The sequence below is a fragment of the Meleagris gallopavo genome, chromosome 6, assembly GCF_905368555.1.
Source record: "Meleagris gallopavo chromosome 6, MGAL_WU_HG_1.1, whole genome shotgun sequence".
Lineage (NCBI taxonomy): Eukaryota > Metazoa > Chordata > Aves > Galliformes > Phasianidae > Meleagris > Meleagris gallopavo.
In genome coordinates this window covers 5,334,891-5,351,441 of record NC_139409.1, presented here as the reverse complement: position 1 = coordinate 5,351,441, position 16,551 = coordinate 5,334,891, and the positions used below count along the sequence as shown (strand labels likewise).

Sequence of the window (16,551 nt, the reverse complement as noted above, 5' to 3'; positions counted from 1 at the left end):
CATGTTCCTCATTTGCAATTTTTACCTTTTGGATACCAAACTATTGTAAAGGGGTTTGAGTTGCATTCTGTATTCCTAAGACTGAAAGACAAAAGCAGGGTTAGTTCTCAGCTATCATAATTTAAGCTTGTCCCTGTCACTTTAGATATTATATTCCATATGTGAAATAAAGAATATTTAGGCGTATTGTTTTACTCTCCCTTTTCTCACTTTGGACCTTGAGCATAATGACAACAGAAGAATCAGGGTTCAAACTACATCCTAAAATATTAAATCTTTCTCTACTAAGTAAACTTGGAAAGCTCAAATTTCAGTCATAGAAATAGCACAGGCTTATCCACAGCTCTGTAGAAGAAATTTGGTACAACAGTGATGCTTTTCATCTTAACAATGAAATGGGATAGTTGCTATGGAAAATTTGTAAGTCCTCTTATTTTTCTGATTGCTAACTGCAAATTAGAGGTATCTTCCATAAAATTCAGAGGATAAATGATACCTTACCAATGATTTTCAATCTGTATTTTTGCTTCAGCTGAGAGTTTAACTTCTCAGGAATAAAATAAAACAAGGTAATCCCAAGTCCACTACAGGCCAGGAAATTAAACAATCTAGGCAGTACTATGCCAAGAAGAGGAAAATATAAATCTGCAGTGTGTGAAAAGCCAACAGCAAAGAAACTAATGCAGTTTCTGGATGCCCCTTTACATGAACATGGAAATAAGGATACTAGCCTGGCAAAGATTGTCTATCCTGCTCTTGTCAATTGGCAAACATTCCGTGTGCAATCATTCAAAAAGAGCTCAGCTGAACACAGTGGCTCTCAGAAAGTGGGTATTCTTACACAATCCTGAAATCCATATGCATTCCAACATCAATCTCAAGAAATTAAAGAAATGTCAACTTTCCTCATGGATGCATGTATCTCTACATGTACTTCATTTGTCAGACGGTAATAGAAAAGAGAGGATATAAGGATATAAGAAAAAATATATATTTTATTCTGTATTATATAAAACAATTTACAAACCTGTTCTTTCTCTAGAATTTCTTTAGCATCCTGAAGCAATTTTTCCTTTGCCTGTGTTTCAGCAAGAGTAGCTCTGTTCTGCTCTTCATATGCCATAGTTACTACAGCCAATATTAGATTGAAGAGATAAAATGAGCATAAAAAGATGACAGCTATAAAAAATAAAATGTAGCTCTTCCCAGATGAACGGATAGTCTATGAGAAAAAAAGGAAAGATCATAACAGATTTTTAAAATACAAACATTTGCAGTAGGATTACAAATTAGCAACCTATTTTCCTATACAATGCAAGAGATCAAGATACTGCAGTGTTTTCTTGACACAGTAGCAGGATCTACCTCTGGTCTAGGTTATGCAGAGGGTCTAGGAATACATCAAATCAGGAGCTCATATGGCCTCAAGTAAATAAACTGTAGATCTTAAAAACTCTGATAATACAATGTATTTCTATTCAAGCATTCATAAGGATGCTCTATATTGCTCAGAAGAAGAATGAACAAAATTTTTTATGAAAATTAAATGAAGTAATTCTCAGCAAATCGGACAAATGATCAGAGTTTAAGTTATGATAAGGCAACTTCATCTGTAAAGAGATATACAGGTGACTACAGAAGAAATTACTGAAAATAACAAGAAAGAAAGCTAGCATATTTTAGAATTTTTAAATAATTCTATCATCAGTTAATAAGAGGCAATAATTAGAGTGCTTATTCTTACTTTTTTTTAAATAGCAATGGAAGAGATGGTTAAAAATCAAGCTCTGAGACATTAGGAAACAAAAACCACATGACCTTGAAATGGCAGAAAGAATACACCACTGTTTACATTGGAAAAAACCTTCAAGATCATCTAGTATTACCACCCACCCAATCCTACACGTCCACTGCTGAGCTGTGTCCCTGACAGCAACATTGAAGTGTCCTAAATACCTCCAGGGACAGGGAATCCACCACTTCCCTGTGCAGCCCATTCCAATGCTTGACAATCCTTTTTATGAAGAAATTCTTCCTGATATCCAGTTTAAACCTAGTGCAATTTGAGGCTGTAATCTCATATCTTATCACTTGCCATTTAGAAAAGAGAACCCTCACCTCGCTACAACCTCCTTTCAGAGACTTGTAGAGAGTGATAAGGCCACAGAATCACAGAATGGCCAGGGCTGGAAGGGACTTCAAGGATCATGAATCTCCAACTCCCCTGTCACATGCAGGGCCACCAACCTCCACACTTAATACTAGATCAGGCTGCCCAGGGTCCCATCCAGCTTGGCCTTGAACATCTCCAGGGATGGGGCATCCACAACCTCTCTGGGCAGCTGTTCCAGCACCTCACCACTCTCTCTGTAAAGAATTTCTCCCTGACATCCAACCTAAATCTCCCCTCCCTCATCTTAAAACCATTTCCCCTTGTCCTGCCATTATCTGCCCTTTCAAAGAGTTGATTCACCTCCTGTTTGTAGGCTCCCTTTAGGTACTGAAAGGCTGCAATGAGGTCACCTCACAGCCTTCTTTTCTCCAGGCTGAACAAACCCAGCTCCCTCAGCCTATCCTCATAGGGGAGGTGCTCCAGTCCCCTGATCACCTTCATGGCCCTCCTCTGGACCCTCTCCAACAGCTCCCTGTCTTTCTTGTACTGGGGCCTCCAGACCTGGATACAGTACTGCAGATGGGGCCTCACGAGAGCAGAGTAGAGGGGGACAATCACCTCCCTGTCCTTGCTGGCCACCCTTCTTTTAATGGAGCCTAGGATCCCATTTGCCTTCTGAGCCGCAAGGGCACACTGCTGGCTCATGTTAAGTTTTTCATCTACCAAGACCCCCAGGTCCTTCTCCACAGGGCTGCTTTCAAGGACTGTTCCTTCAGTCTGTATGGATGCCTGGGATTCCTCCGGCCCAAGTGCAAAACTCTGCACTTTGCCGTGTTGAACCTCAGCAGGTTCACCCAGGCCCACCTTTCTCGCCTCTCGAGGTCCCTCTGAATGACATCCCTTCCTTCAACCATGTTGACCGCACAACTCAGCTTGGTGTCATCAGCAAACTTGCTGAGGGTGCACTTGATTCCATCATAGATGTCATTGATAAAGATGTTAAAGAGCACTGGTCCCAAGACAGACCCTTGGGGGACGCCGCTCGTTACCGGCCTCCACCTAGACATAAAGCCATTGATGACCACCCTCTGTCTGCGGCCTTTCAACCAGTTTCTTATCCATCGAGTGGTCCAGCCATCAAATCCACACTCCTCCAATTTGGAGATAAGGATGTGGTGGGGGACCTTTTTCTTCACAGTAAACAAGCCCAGTTCCCCCAGCCACTCCTTTTAAGCTTTGTTTTCTAGTACCATCAACAACTTTCTTGCTCTTCCCTAGACATGTCTGAGTAACAGTATCCTTCTTGTAGTGACAGGCCCAAGGCCTGAGGTGCAGCCTCACCAATGCCAGCACAAAGGCACGACCACCTCCTGCTCCTGCTGGTTGCACTATTTTTGATGCAAACCAGAATGCCACTGGCCTCTTGGCCATCTGGACACACTTTCTGGCTTGTGTTCAGCTGGCTGTTTACCAGCACTTCCACATGCTTTTGTACTTGGCAGCTTTCCAGCCACCCTTCTCAAGCCCATATTACAAAATGGAATTGTTGTGATCAAAGTGCAGAACCTGGCACTGGATCTTGCTGAATGCCATGAGACTCGGCGCAACCCATCAATCCAGCCTACCCAGATCTCTTCTGCTGAGCCTTCCTACCATGAGGCAGATCAACAGCCCTAACCAAGTTGGTGTCATCTGCAGATGTATCCATTAAAAAAAAAACTCAATCAATAGAAATTGTTGACGAGATGTTAAAGCGAACCATATGAAAACTACAGAACAAGGCAGAAGATAATTCTCTTCTAGCATAGACAATGTATAGGTATAATGGATCCAGAAAGATCTCTGCATACAATTTCTGTATGGTTTATGTCAAAAAAACCAAACCAAACCAAAACAAAACAAAAAAACAGAAGTTTAAAGTTACAAGTAAAACATAAAAGGCTCTGGTTTTTGTTTTTTTTTTTTTAGTTCCAGTTATCAAAATACACTCTGAAATCTAAGTGTACTTGTTCTGAGCCAAAAGGTTTGATGAGGAGTCAGGATTTAGAGAAAAACAGAGTATGCAAGTCCTCACAGCTCTTTCAGCAGTAGGAAACTCACTAACTGGACCTCTTACACATCCCCAATCCTTTGCTAGTGTCATAATTAAAATACTTATTTACTGCTCACTATTCTAAGTGTGTTCTCCAACGAAACTATTAGTGCTCATGTTAAGAATGCTGCCATTCAATGTCACTTGCAGAAAGTGTTACAACTTAACCAATTGAAGCTTCTTCTTTAATATTGGTTCTAAAACAAGTTTTGTAACAGTAATGTTAAAATAGGTGCAGATTTTTCTACTGGACATCAACTTCTGAACTTCATGTCTAAAGTCAGTGTAGCAGGTAATAAAAGTACCTACTTGTCTGTACAGACGCTCCCAGGAATCCTGTGTCATCAGACGGAATAAAGAAAGGAAGGCCCAGCCAAAATGATCAAAACTTGTGTAGCCAAAGTCAGGATTGTTCCCACGTTTCAAACATGTGTAGTTTTGAGGGCACTCACCTCTAAATAAAGAGAACAATATTTACACTTGCAGTATTAGAATATACTCTAATGCACTCTAGTTCACAGCACCATGTAGAGATTTGTTCAGCTCATCTGAAACTCCAGTTTCATTGATCGTAGAATGGCCTGCATTGAAAAGGACCTCAAAGATCATCTAGTTTCAACCACCAGACCAGGCTGCCCAGAGAAAGTGTGGATGCTCCATCCCTGGAGGTGCCAAGGTCAGGCTGGATAGAGCCCTGAGCAGTCTGATATGGTAGGGCGCAAACAGGTCAGGATAGGAGGGTTGGAACTCAATGACTTTAAAGTTTCCTTCCAACAAGCCATTCTGTGATTCTAGAAGAACTGATTTATATCAGACAACCCTGGAAAATCATTTGACTTGTCACAGAATTGTGGTACAGACTTGAATAGACAGAAACTCTCCTCTTGAGTGGGGTACATACAAAGATATAACAAAGGGGGAAAACATAAAACTATGCTTACATTTAAACAATCCACCAGGATGAAGAGAACTTGTTAATACCTCACATTCTTTACTGATCTGTCCCCTCCTATTTTTTCTCATATTCTACATTACCAATTATATTACCAGCAGTTAGCAAGAAAGTACATCTATAACTGTGGACATTCTAGTATTACCATTCATTTGTTCTCTGAGATTAAATATTATGAAAAAAAGAAAATAAGAAAAAATTAATAAAATTAAGAATTAAGAAAAAATCCATCTTTCTGAAAAATCATCAGTCTTTCCTCGCACCAAAAATAAAGCCAAAATCCATGTAGAGGGGAAAATAAGAAAGTACTGAAACCATTTTTTCCACTTACGTAGAATTCCCACCATAACCACAGAGCAGTATGTCATAAGTTCCATTCATTCGGGCACAGATATCTAATAAATAATAATAATAATAATAATAAATCTGTAACTCAGAAGTTGTTGCCTTAAGCTTCTCCAGGTTCAAGTGACTGTTCACGTACTCAGTTCCTACCACACATAGTAAGCCATACATTAATGCACTATAAATGATGGCCTAATATACAAAATCTCAGTGAAAATCATATTAGGGCTGTTTCTCTGCAGATCCATCCCTAGGTATGGAAATTTTTCTTTTTTTTTTTTAATTTATTTATTGTAAGATTTTATTCATTTTTGTAAACATAGGAATGCCTAAAAGAGATAGTCAAAATCCCTGAACAACACAGCCTATGTTAAAATAAATTCAATTTGAGCACAGTTCCCTTAAGAAAAGGATCTCTGCCCAACATGCATAGGTAAAGAAGTAAGGTAGTATATGGGAACTGCTGAATCACAGCCTGAGCCTCTGATTGACCACCTGAGGCAAGCAGTGAGTCAGCCCTGGGAGCACAGGTGAAGACAATTCTCCTGTGCTATTGGTAGGGGTGGAGTCTGGCTGCATCTCTCCTAGACTCCATTTAAGAGCTGACTACTACTAGAGAAGGATTTTTTTGGAGATTGCGTCTTTTGGAGTCTTCTCAGTGAGCCCAGGACATGGGTAAGCTTTCCATCCATTCTTCTTTAGCGTGACTAAAGCCTCGCTTTCTTGTATATTTCTTAGTTATAAATCTGTCTATTCATTGATTATTCAGCTGCTTACAGAAAATATAGCCTGTGCATCACATAGACTGGCTAATCTTTCCTTAAATACTAGGCTCATTAATCTCAGTTAGCCATCCTAGAGATTTCATATCCCTACTCTTGCAAATGTCTTCTCATGGGAAACGCATGCAATTGTTATGTAACATTTGTGTTAAAAACAAGTCAGGTGTAGGAATATGCACAGATGACATAAAAGGAGACAATAATAAAATTTACCTGTTTCACTTTTGTTATATATCTTGATATCCTTACAAAGTGTGTCATTGTATGTAGTATTTGTGAGGACACATTTGTATTTTAAATTGCCCATAAAAAGCTGCAGGCCTACTAGAGCAAATATACTCAAGCAAAAAACAGTCAAGATCAACACATCAGTAAGTTTCTTAACAGATTCAATAAGTGAATTCACGATGACTTTCAGACCTAGAAAAATAAGATTCAATAATATGCATCCTGAGAAGAATGTAACGACACTGCTGGATGACAACATATAACAGTTTTGAGTATGTTAAAAACTAATCAGTGTAAATGATCTTGTAGCTTCACAGTATTAAGGTAAAAATGATGAGCAATGTATTTTTTTACTTAAATTTCCTGATCATTATTAAAACTGATTTTGCTAGCTTGAATATTACAACTTAAGGTGTCATCTAGCTTAATATGCTGGCTAAACAACCTCTTATGAAATAACATTTTTTAAACATTGTGAAGCCAACATTCTGGTAAACTAATTATAGCAGCTTAAGCTAATGAAGTGTAACATAAACCAGGAATATGCTATTATAGCAATTATTATGTTAAGAGAAGAAATTGGATAGGGTGCACTGTTCAGAAAAGACATAAGTAAATAACAGTGAGCATTAGTGATGGTATAGAAAGAGGAGAAATAGAAAAATCTGCCCGGGGCAAAATCATTTTGAGTAAGGATGATGAAACACTGTTAGCATACTGCTGAATGTTACTACACACTGCAGAACAGTCACATCTTAGGACCACGTTAACTGACACAAAGTGACCAGACAACACAACCCTGGTGGTGCTCAAGAAATGTTTAGATGTTGTACTGAGGGATGTGGTGTAGTGGGAAGTAATGGTGATAGATGGGCAGTTGGACTGGATGATCTTAGTAGAGGTCTTTTTCAACCTTGGTTATTCTATGAAAAGGAGAGGAATTAATAAATCTCTGTTGAAGTAAGGAGATGATTAGTAATACATATTGCTCCTTACCTGGTATTACTGAAATAGCCTTCAAAGTCCTCAGTACTCGGAAAGTGCGAAGAGCTGAAACATTGCCTGATGTTGTACAGATAGTAACATACCTACAAAATTAAACCATCATAGCTGAATGATAAAGATCCATCTTTTCAGAGAGTATGAATACAGAATACAGTAATTAATACAATAAACACAAGAAAAAGGTTAAATATATCCTAAAGTAGAAGTCTGAAGCTTGGAATCTAAATTCATTTTTAGGGATAATTATAAAATAATGAGCCTTTTGAACAGTGCCACTCAAAAGAAAAACAGCAAGATTTTCTTCCTAAGGATTTGGATACTTAAATCTTTAAATGTTTATCCATCAAAAATGTCAATAAATATAAAACTTTCAATGACATAATCACATCATTTCAAACTGACTGATTCAGAAGGCTACATGAAAGTATATGCTGAAACAACCTATTAAACTGAACACAGATATTGCAACTATCTCATAAAACTACATTATATATATTTTATAGAAAGGGAATTGAGCAAAATTAGCTTTAATATGTTAATTCTGTACTGCTTGTAACTTTTGGCAGTCAATTAAAAACTTGAATATAGAAACCATTTTCCATTTAATTTTTTCAGCAATTTGGAAATGATAGAAAATAAGGAATATGAAGCTCTTACAGTCTATACAACACTTTATCTGGCTACCTCATACTTTGTAAGATGACCTTCATGTGAGAATGGATTTGTGACCCTTCTTTAAATGAGACCATAACTGGTAACAGAATTCCTTAAAACATGAAGTCTCAATAACAATCTGAGAAACAGTTTGGAAAGGACTTCTGGGGATGATCTAGGCAACTGCTCAGTCAAAGCATGACTTAACATCGACAGATCAGACCACTATAGCTTTGCCTAGCCTGAAAGATTAAAGTACCTGAAGTAATAACAGTACTGTTAATTTCCATATACTGTAGATAATATATAGAAAAGTGCTTATAACTGCTTGAATACAAATGAATCGGGAGTATGTGAAGCAAAGCAAGACTGCAAAATGTAACTGTGCATACAGCTGGTGGACTACTTGATAGCTACTGATTGTGTACGTTTCTTCAGTCTAAAATCCTTAGAGGCTTGTAGATTGTATGTGATGACATCTGAGTACATAACTTATTACTCTTGAGGGAAAACTAGTCATGCATACAGAAATTGTAAGCTGTCTTTGTTACTGAGCCCATTATATTCTGTAAGTTCATAGACCCTGGGACCAGTAAGCAAGATAAACAGGAGGATGAATTTCTGGACTTTCAGACAGACCCAGCACGTTCAGACACTTGCTTGGCAGGAACCCAGGAGAAATTCTCATAGGGAAAAGTAACCCCTAGAACAGCAGGTTTGATTTTTTTTTTAAGGATATTTTCTTCAAAGCACAGGAATCACTCCACTCTGCAGAGTAAACCAAGTGCAGCAGAAGGTCCCCTTATCTCAACAGGGAAATCTTGACTAAGGTATTCTAAAGGGATGTGTAGGAAAGATGAAGGAGAAAGACCAAGTTCAGCTGAACTTGGAGTTGTCCTGTTCCTGGAAGCTTCTCATGAAATGATGAGAGATGGCAGACTGAAGTTACTACACAAGACCTTCCAATTACGTAAATGGGAGAAATAAATCAAAATGCAGTTGGGATGGGTTGCCTGGGGAGGTTTACTGAATCTCCATCCTCAGAGAAACTCAGTACTTGACTGGACAAGATCCTGAGCAACCTAATTTAACTTCACTTTTGAAACACATGGTTTCTAAAGGTCCCTTTCAATCTACATTCTCTAATATATTAAAAACAAAAAAACATATTTAGCAATGCTAAATGGCAGGGAAAATTTTGAAAGCTCAGACTTGGCTTTGAGTGCATCTGTTCTCTGCTTTAAGACTATCTTGCTTTCAAGATAAGTGTTCTGCATTTGAGATGCAAATTCTAACTTCTTTTCTTCCTCATTTATTGTCCACGTAGCTAACTGCTTTTACTATGAGCTTAAATAAGATCACAGCAGGGATCTGTCTGGCCACTTATCCCATCTTTAAGAATGGCCCATGACAAATGCTTACAGAAGAGTTTTGAATCAAGGTCAAGATTTCATTCTTCTAGAAAACTTGTAGCTCAGGGATTTCCTGAAGACGACAACCTAAAAACCTTAATGTGATCTCCTCCAGCATTCTGTCCAGAAACATTCCAAACACAATAAATCCACCACCTCCCATGGTAATGCACCTACGCATGCTGTGAAAAGCTAAACCCTTCATTTTCATTCTGCCATCTGAAAACTTCAGTTTGCATCTTTACTTCACCTATGTTTTTATAAAAAGGATTTATTCTCTTTCTGACCCTGTGCTAGAGATTTCTACCATGTTCCTGCTGTATGTTTTTTTTTTTTCTTTTTCATGAGTTCTACACTACATAGTTTCTCTTTACCTGGAACACAATGTGTACATTTACTCATCCTTCTCTGTATTTTTTTGTCACCTTTCAAGGCTGCAGGTGCAAAACTACATTTTTTCTGGATTTTAGGTAAAGATTTATGTATGAAAATAACTTTGCACTCCACTTTGTTTCTCATCCTTGATGTCTTCATTTTCTATTTTATTCTCTGATCATAAGTGCACATGAAGTAGTGTTTTCACCAGATCACTTATTTAAACTCCAAATGTTTTTCCCAACTACTGAAATCTATTTCTGAGCTCCTAGCTGCATATGTAAAGTGAGGTCTGTTTTTCCTTCAGCAAAGCTTTACATTACTTAGATTTCATCTGCTACTTATCAGCACATCATTCAACACCTTTGTGTTGATGTCTTTTGAATCCTCCTCAACTGAGCTTCATCTGATCCACAACATAAGGCATGCTTGGTTTTGGCTGTCTATGCAGAAAACTCTTAATAGAAAGATAAGAATGCACTAAGTTGAGAAAATAGGTCTATTAAATGTGAAAATGCAGTAAGATACGAAGCAAATTAAAGCCAAGTCAAAAAAAAAAATTAAGTCTTTACATTTAGGTCTTGTTTTAAAGTCTAAAACTATTTTTCTCTCCCTGGGCAGCAGATACACAGGGGGTGACTGAAACAGTAACTTTTGAAGCCATAGAATGTCAACTACTACAAAGAACTTTGGAACATCAAATAGCATATTATTTGTACATTTGTCCTCGAGTGTGAAAGAAAAATTAAGCCTTACTTACGTCACCACAAGAACAGCAAAATCCAGAATGTTCCATGGATCTCGAAGAAAGGTAAATTCATTCCAAACCAGTCCTCTTGCTAATACTTTTATCAATATTTCACCAGTGTATATGGCAGTAAAGAGGTGTCTGAGAAGGAAAACGTATTAAAGACACGGAAATAAAAACATAAATGAGACTGAAATACATTCAAGGACATTCTACCTTTTCTGTGATTTAATGACAGGATGGAAACAAAAGTAGAACCAACAGGATAGATTACTTTCACGAGTATAAAAAGATGCATCCCTGAGTTTCAGTGCAATTTCCATGTAGATGTATGATTACAAATGTTCATCTAAGTATACCATACTATTTCTAGATGAAGATTAGCTCATAAGCTTTTATTAAAAATAATGAAGGCCCATGTATATGTTCTAAAGCAGGGCAGAAAATACCATGGCCTTAACATTTTGGCAGAACTGTAGCAACAAAAGGCATTTTTTCTGCAAACCTTGAAAAGATTGCATGGTTTGTAAATTTATTCTAGCAAAAATTCTGTACCCAAAATAAGGTCTACATAGAACTAAGCAATCATTATCACTGTCCTTACCCCAAAATAAGAGCAATTAAAAATATGGAACCCCTGATGCCACAGGCACAATTTCAAGTTTTAATTCCAGAATATTCATTCAAGTTAAACTGAGTAAAGGGTACAATTACCAAAGGTAAGATGACATTCGAAACACATGGCTTTCTACTGTGAGCAGTTGAACAGGAAACTCCCAAAGGAGGGCAACAAACATGGTAAAAGAGCTGGAAAGCAGGTCCTATGAGGAGAGTCTGACAACACTTGGGTTGTCTATTTCATCCCGTTCTATCTCATCCTATCCTATAACTTAGAGCTGTACAACTTCTCTGGAAGGCTGAATCCTCCAAAGGAAAATGGGCCAACCTTCTTCTGCATTACAGCAGATGGCAGAAGTAGCCACATGTGTATGCCTCTAAGAAAAAAGGCTGAAGCTCCACAAAGACCAACTATACTACAGTAATCTCAAATTTACCTCAGCAGTCTTTCTGAGGGTTTTTGAACACCAGAATTAGCACACCACATTATTTACTCTTCTTCAGTCTTGTGTGTTAGTTTCCTTAGAGTGAAGAAAAGGCAATTGAGATACTTACTCAGTCCCATTGAACTCTGGTGGAAGTTTATTTATAGCCATGGAAGCACAGTTGAGTATCACAGTCAGTGTAATAAAGCCAACAAATAATGTGAATAATAAGCTAAGGAAAAAGATTATAAAACAGTGAAGTTCAGGAAAGTTACTTTTAGTAATGGCATGACTATACATTGAAAGTCAGCCATACTGAGGGATCTATTCCCACAATTGAACAAGTCTAAAGGAAAACAAATATCTGGCAGAAAGAACAGAAACCACTCGACTTACAGCTCTGCACCTGCAAGTCTTTATATTTTAACTTCCTTCAAACTATATTTATCTTTTTCCAAATACATGAGAAGTTGGTGCTCAGAGCTGTATAAACTTGAGCTTGAAATACCCTTTTTAGGGAAACACCAAACTCTTTCAGCAAAGCACTGCTGTAATTCCCGTTCTTCATGTTTTAATTATGAAAAAGTCCCTGGTTTGTTTTTAACTAAAATTTTAAGCTTGCCACTATACTGGAAATTCATGAAAAGCTCTGGAAAAGGGCTAAAATATCATGCTCTTGCTTCTAAATGTTGTTTCGTAACAGCATCTTCAAATCTAATTCTTCAAATGGGAGTTTTTAAAAACTAAAATGTAGTGAATATTTGTAAATATTGTCTCTTGTAAATAGTTTTGCTCTCAGCATCAAAGCCATAATTTGATTAATATGAAGAGAACCACATGAATGTGCACCATACATTCTAAAATTAAAACGACAGAACTCAACCAAAGGATATGAATGGATCAGAATTTTAATTGCTGCTTTTCTGATTGGATTAAAAGGACCAAGTATACACAAGGCAGGTGTGGCAGTAAACCGGAAAATAGTCCGTCTTTTATTGATCACCATGAAAGTCTATTAAAAAGAAGAAAAATCATAGCATATGAAATATTTTAAAGAAATAAAGTTATCAAGCAGCTGTGTAAGTTACCTCCTAGTTACCATAAGGTCCATTGCAGCTCGGTACTATTGGCAGATGAAGTAAAATTAAGTGTCTTTAATCAAAAACAGCTAACTAACATTTGTGCAGATGCCTTTGGTGCAATCAGTCTTATTTTCTTTCCATCAATCATTCTGTTTACTTTGAGAAAAAAGTCTCTGGAAGGCCCTTTTCACCAATAATTACAAAGCCTTCTTTATGTTCTCTGATTAAACAATCACTGGAGTGAGTTGCTGATCTATTTTACGGACAGCAACATCAGAGTGGGTGGAACATTCTGCTCTTCAGGTATAATAAGGAATCATACAATAGACCTCTAATTTGGAAGAGAATCCTACAGCATCTAATTCACATATTGCTATAGGCAACAAAGAAAAACATGTTGCAGTGGCATGGAGTGTACGCAATCTCAATACTGTACAATTAACAAAGCTAATGAGACATCACAAAGTAACAAAGAATTGATGTTGTCTAAAGCAAATTCATCTTTTTGCTATACAGAGTACTGGAAACATTTCAGATATGCCTCACCTAGTTTGTATATTTGCAATTAAGCAAAAGCATTTGCAGTAAGTCAGGTGACCCATTGTTTGTCAGGCACTGAGTTCAGCCTCACATACTTCATAGAAACTCTTCTGAGTAACAAAGCATCAGTTATCTCAGAACCTATTTTTGATCAAAATCTATCCAGTGTATTCTCATACTCAATTCTGATTACTGACTGGGCCTTAAAAATACCTTGTAGTTACATAGTACAGGACATAGGTTAGCAGCCTACCCCCAACAAATACTAGTAATGTTCTAAAATCTGTTTACAGATCTGTCTGCAATCCAAAAGCAGCAACTTCTGAATACAACCTTCATTATCTCTTACGACTATAGCAGATAAAATTAAACAAAAAAAAAAAAAATCTTTTTTTTTTTTTTTTTTTTTTTTTTTAATTTTAACCCTGTGATCACTGTAGTACGGATCCAAATCTTCCAGGGGTTCCCCAATAAGCTCCACAGGAACGTCACCATAGAGAGATGGCAGTTTTTTACAGGTTTTCAGATCAAGCTGAGGAGTCACTTTATCCTCTTCAACTTCTTGGTCAGTAGTTTCCTGCTTAAGTTTGGCTTGCTTCTCTTTTTTCTCAGCAATTTTTTTCTCAATTGCTGCCAAGGACTCAGGAGTGAACCGTTGAAAGCTGATAGTTTCCAGTGGCCAAAACAAGGGATCCATTTTCCTTCTGTTTGTTTTCAGTGCTAGAAATAGCTTAAAAGAGAAAGCTCTTGATCAGTATAAATTAATAGGAAAAGAAATAAAATAATTAAAATGAAATAGATAAATTATTTTTTCCTTCTGTGAAATCCTGTGTGAAAATAAAGAAGGAATTAGAAACACATTCAATTAGAAGAAAGGGTAATATAAAACAAAACCCATGAAGATCAGCAGTTAATTCTGGATTTATCCTGTACAATCCAGGTTGCAAAAGAGATGCTTTTTTCCTTCCTCTTTTTCCATCTAGGATGCGTCAAAATCATGTCTCTACCAAAACTTTGACAACCACTGAATTGTTTCTCTGAAGGAACTCACAGTATTAGCAACCTCACACTTTAATTTCTGCACTTCTTGCTAACAGTAGTTGCATATCTACCACCCCTCCTGATCCCGTAGTTACACAAAATAATTAATTGGAAGAGGCTCATCAGATCCATGCCCTGCCCAAACCAAGGCCAACGTTGAGTTTATCACAGTGGAGCTTTGTACAGTTGAGGTCTGAGTATGTCCTAGGAGATATTCACAGCTCATAGTAAAAATGCATCAAGAAATAAAAGGTTTTTACCTTAAAGGTCTTGAACTTTGCTCTCCTCTGATTCTGCTGAATTGTTCGTTACATTTGTGCTTTGCTCATGCTGTTTTACAAACTACATTCTTAACTCTTTTCCTCACTTAGGCATGTATGAAAGCCTTTCTGTGCTCACAATGTTTTTTTTTTTTTTTTTTTTCCCCAACATTGATAGAATGTGGCTGCAGCTGAGGGTTTACAATTTGTGGTGAGAGAATACTTGCACTGTCTGTTCTTCAGCATTAAAACAAAAAACAAAGTTTCTTGTACAAGAATCTTTTAAAAGCCTTCAAGCTCAAAATGAAGAGTCTGTGAAACATCCAAGTTTCAACCATGCCTCCAGATTTCTGCAGAGCTTTTTCCTGGAATTACTCATTTACCTTCACAGGACCTATCAAAAGTGCACAAAAGGCAGGATGCATCCCACCACGAAATGCACAATGCTGCTTGATATTGTTTTTCACTAACACTTTGCTGACAATGAGTCTTGAGTACCTGTGGATACCTTGACAGTATCTGAGATACTCTCACACCACATTTGGCAATTAAGAGTCATTTGATACAGTCAGGTACATTAGATAGAGTTCTCAAAATAATAATAATAATAATAATAATTCCAGTAGCATCAGTGATGGAACTGGGATAGCCTCTATGCTTAATTCTGCTGGTGAGCAGCCCTGCTCTGCATGCCAGGGATCTGCATTTCTTCAGAACAAGACTCAGTAGGAGATGATGTGACCACTGATCAGCACTAATGAAGCTTTATACAGACTGTTACACAGAACTTAAATAGCCTAAAGATAATCATAAAACACTACTTCCCAAGAGCTTCACAGCTTTCTCAATGTTTTGGAGGTGTGCAGTAGTATCTGGAGGTCTTGGTTATGTTTATTTGCTTGGTAACTATTTTTTTCCACATCCTAGAGAAAAGACATTGAATTGCTTTGAACTACCACGATTTTGATTCAAATCACTGACTTGTTTATTCATGCTGACAGGTTGCAGGTGTGATTAAAAACACAATTCAGCTTCTCAAAGCAGCCTAGCAAAAGATGTACATGAAGAAGTAACTTCACCTTCTCACATTTTCACAAACCCTGCTTTTATTCTGGGGTTTAACAAAGTATCTTTTGCTTGTGATGAAATCACTGACAAAGGGGTGGGTGGCAAGGCCATAAGAAGTACTGAATTAATACAAAAACATTATAAATATTCATACACTAATTACACTTGGTCCAAATTCACCGTTATTTCTTACGGTTGCCAGCAATTTACATGACTGCAGTTCTCATCCACAAAAGGTGAAGAAGACTGGAATCATTAAAGGACGACTTACCCTTTCAGACTCACAACAGAACCAACTACAGCCCCCTATTACACACCTTTGGTCAGCAACAGATCTTAAAAGCACTCTGCATTCTTGACTGCCTGAAGTCCAGCTGCGCTATCTTACTTCTGTGAGCTCAGGTGTGGCCCATGACAGGGAATCTATGAGCTCTTGTAACTACACCTGCTCTTTTAAATGATTAGGTGTATTTATTTGAAAAGAATATGCCATTGGCTGGCATACTGTGCAATGTGAACTACTGTAATAATTTCATTTTGGTTTCAGATTTTTTCCTCCTCTGGGACTTTAAAAGCGAGATGAGATCTGACCAGGCACCGCAATTCTGAGATCAAAATGTACCATTGTAACAAACTGAAAGTGTGTAATCAAACAACTGTTACTTTGCAAAACCGCAGACCCATTTCAATCAAGAAACAAAGTGAAAAATCAATATGTTCTTTTCTTCAATTTGTAATAATTCTAAGAAAATTAATTTTATCTTCCAAGAGATTTTTAAAGATAACAGAGCAACTGACCTTTTAGGTAACT

General features: G+C 37.4%; 1 protein-coding gene across 1 annotated transcript in view; it reads right to left on the bottom strand.

Moving 5' to 3' along the window:
- Window positions 1-14,091, bottom strand: part of LOC100543469 (sodium channel protein type 5 subunit alpha-like) — a 39,065-nt gene extending 24,974 nt beyond the window's left edge. Inside the window, exons 1-9 of the mRNA XM_085226975.1 lie at window positions 13,796-14,091; window positions 12,643-12,761; window positions 11,880-11,969; window positions 10,719-10,847; window positions 7,509-7,600; window positions 6,483-6,704; window positions 5,489-5,552; window positions 4,515-4,659; window positions 1,028-1,222 (exon numbers count right to left, since the gene is read on the bottom strand). Of these exons, the coding sequence (XP_085083101.1) occupies window positions 1,028-1,222; window positions 4,515-4,659; window positions 5,489-5,552; window positions 6,483-6,704; window positions 7,509-7,600; window positions 10,719-10,847; window positions 11,880-11,969; window positions 12,643-12,761; window positions 13,796-14,068 (1,329 nt within the window). The 5' untranslated portion in view covers window positions 14,069-14,091. The remainder of the gene's footprint in view (window positions 1-1,027; window positions 1,223-4,514; window positions 4,660-5,488; window positions 5,553-6,482; window positions 6,705-7,508; window positions 7,601-10,718; window positions 10,848-11,879; window positions 11,970-12,642; window positions 12,762-13,795) is intronic.
- Between the last annotated feature and the right edge of the window lie 2,460 nt (window positions 14,092-16,551).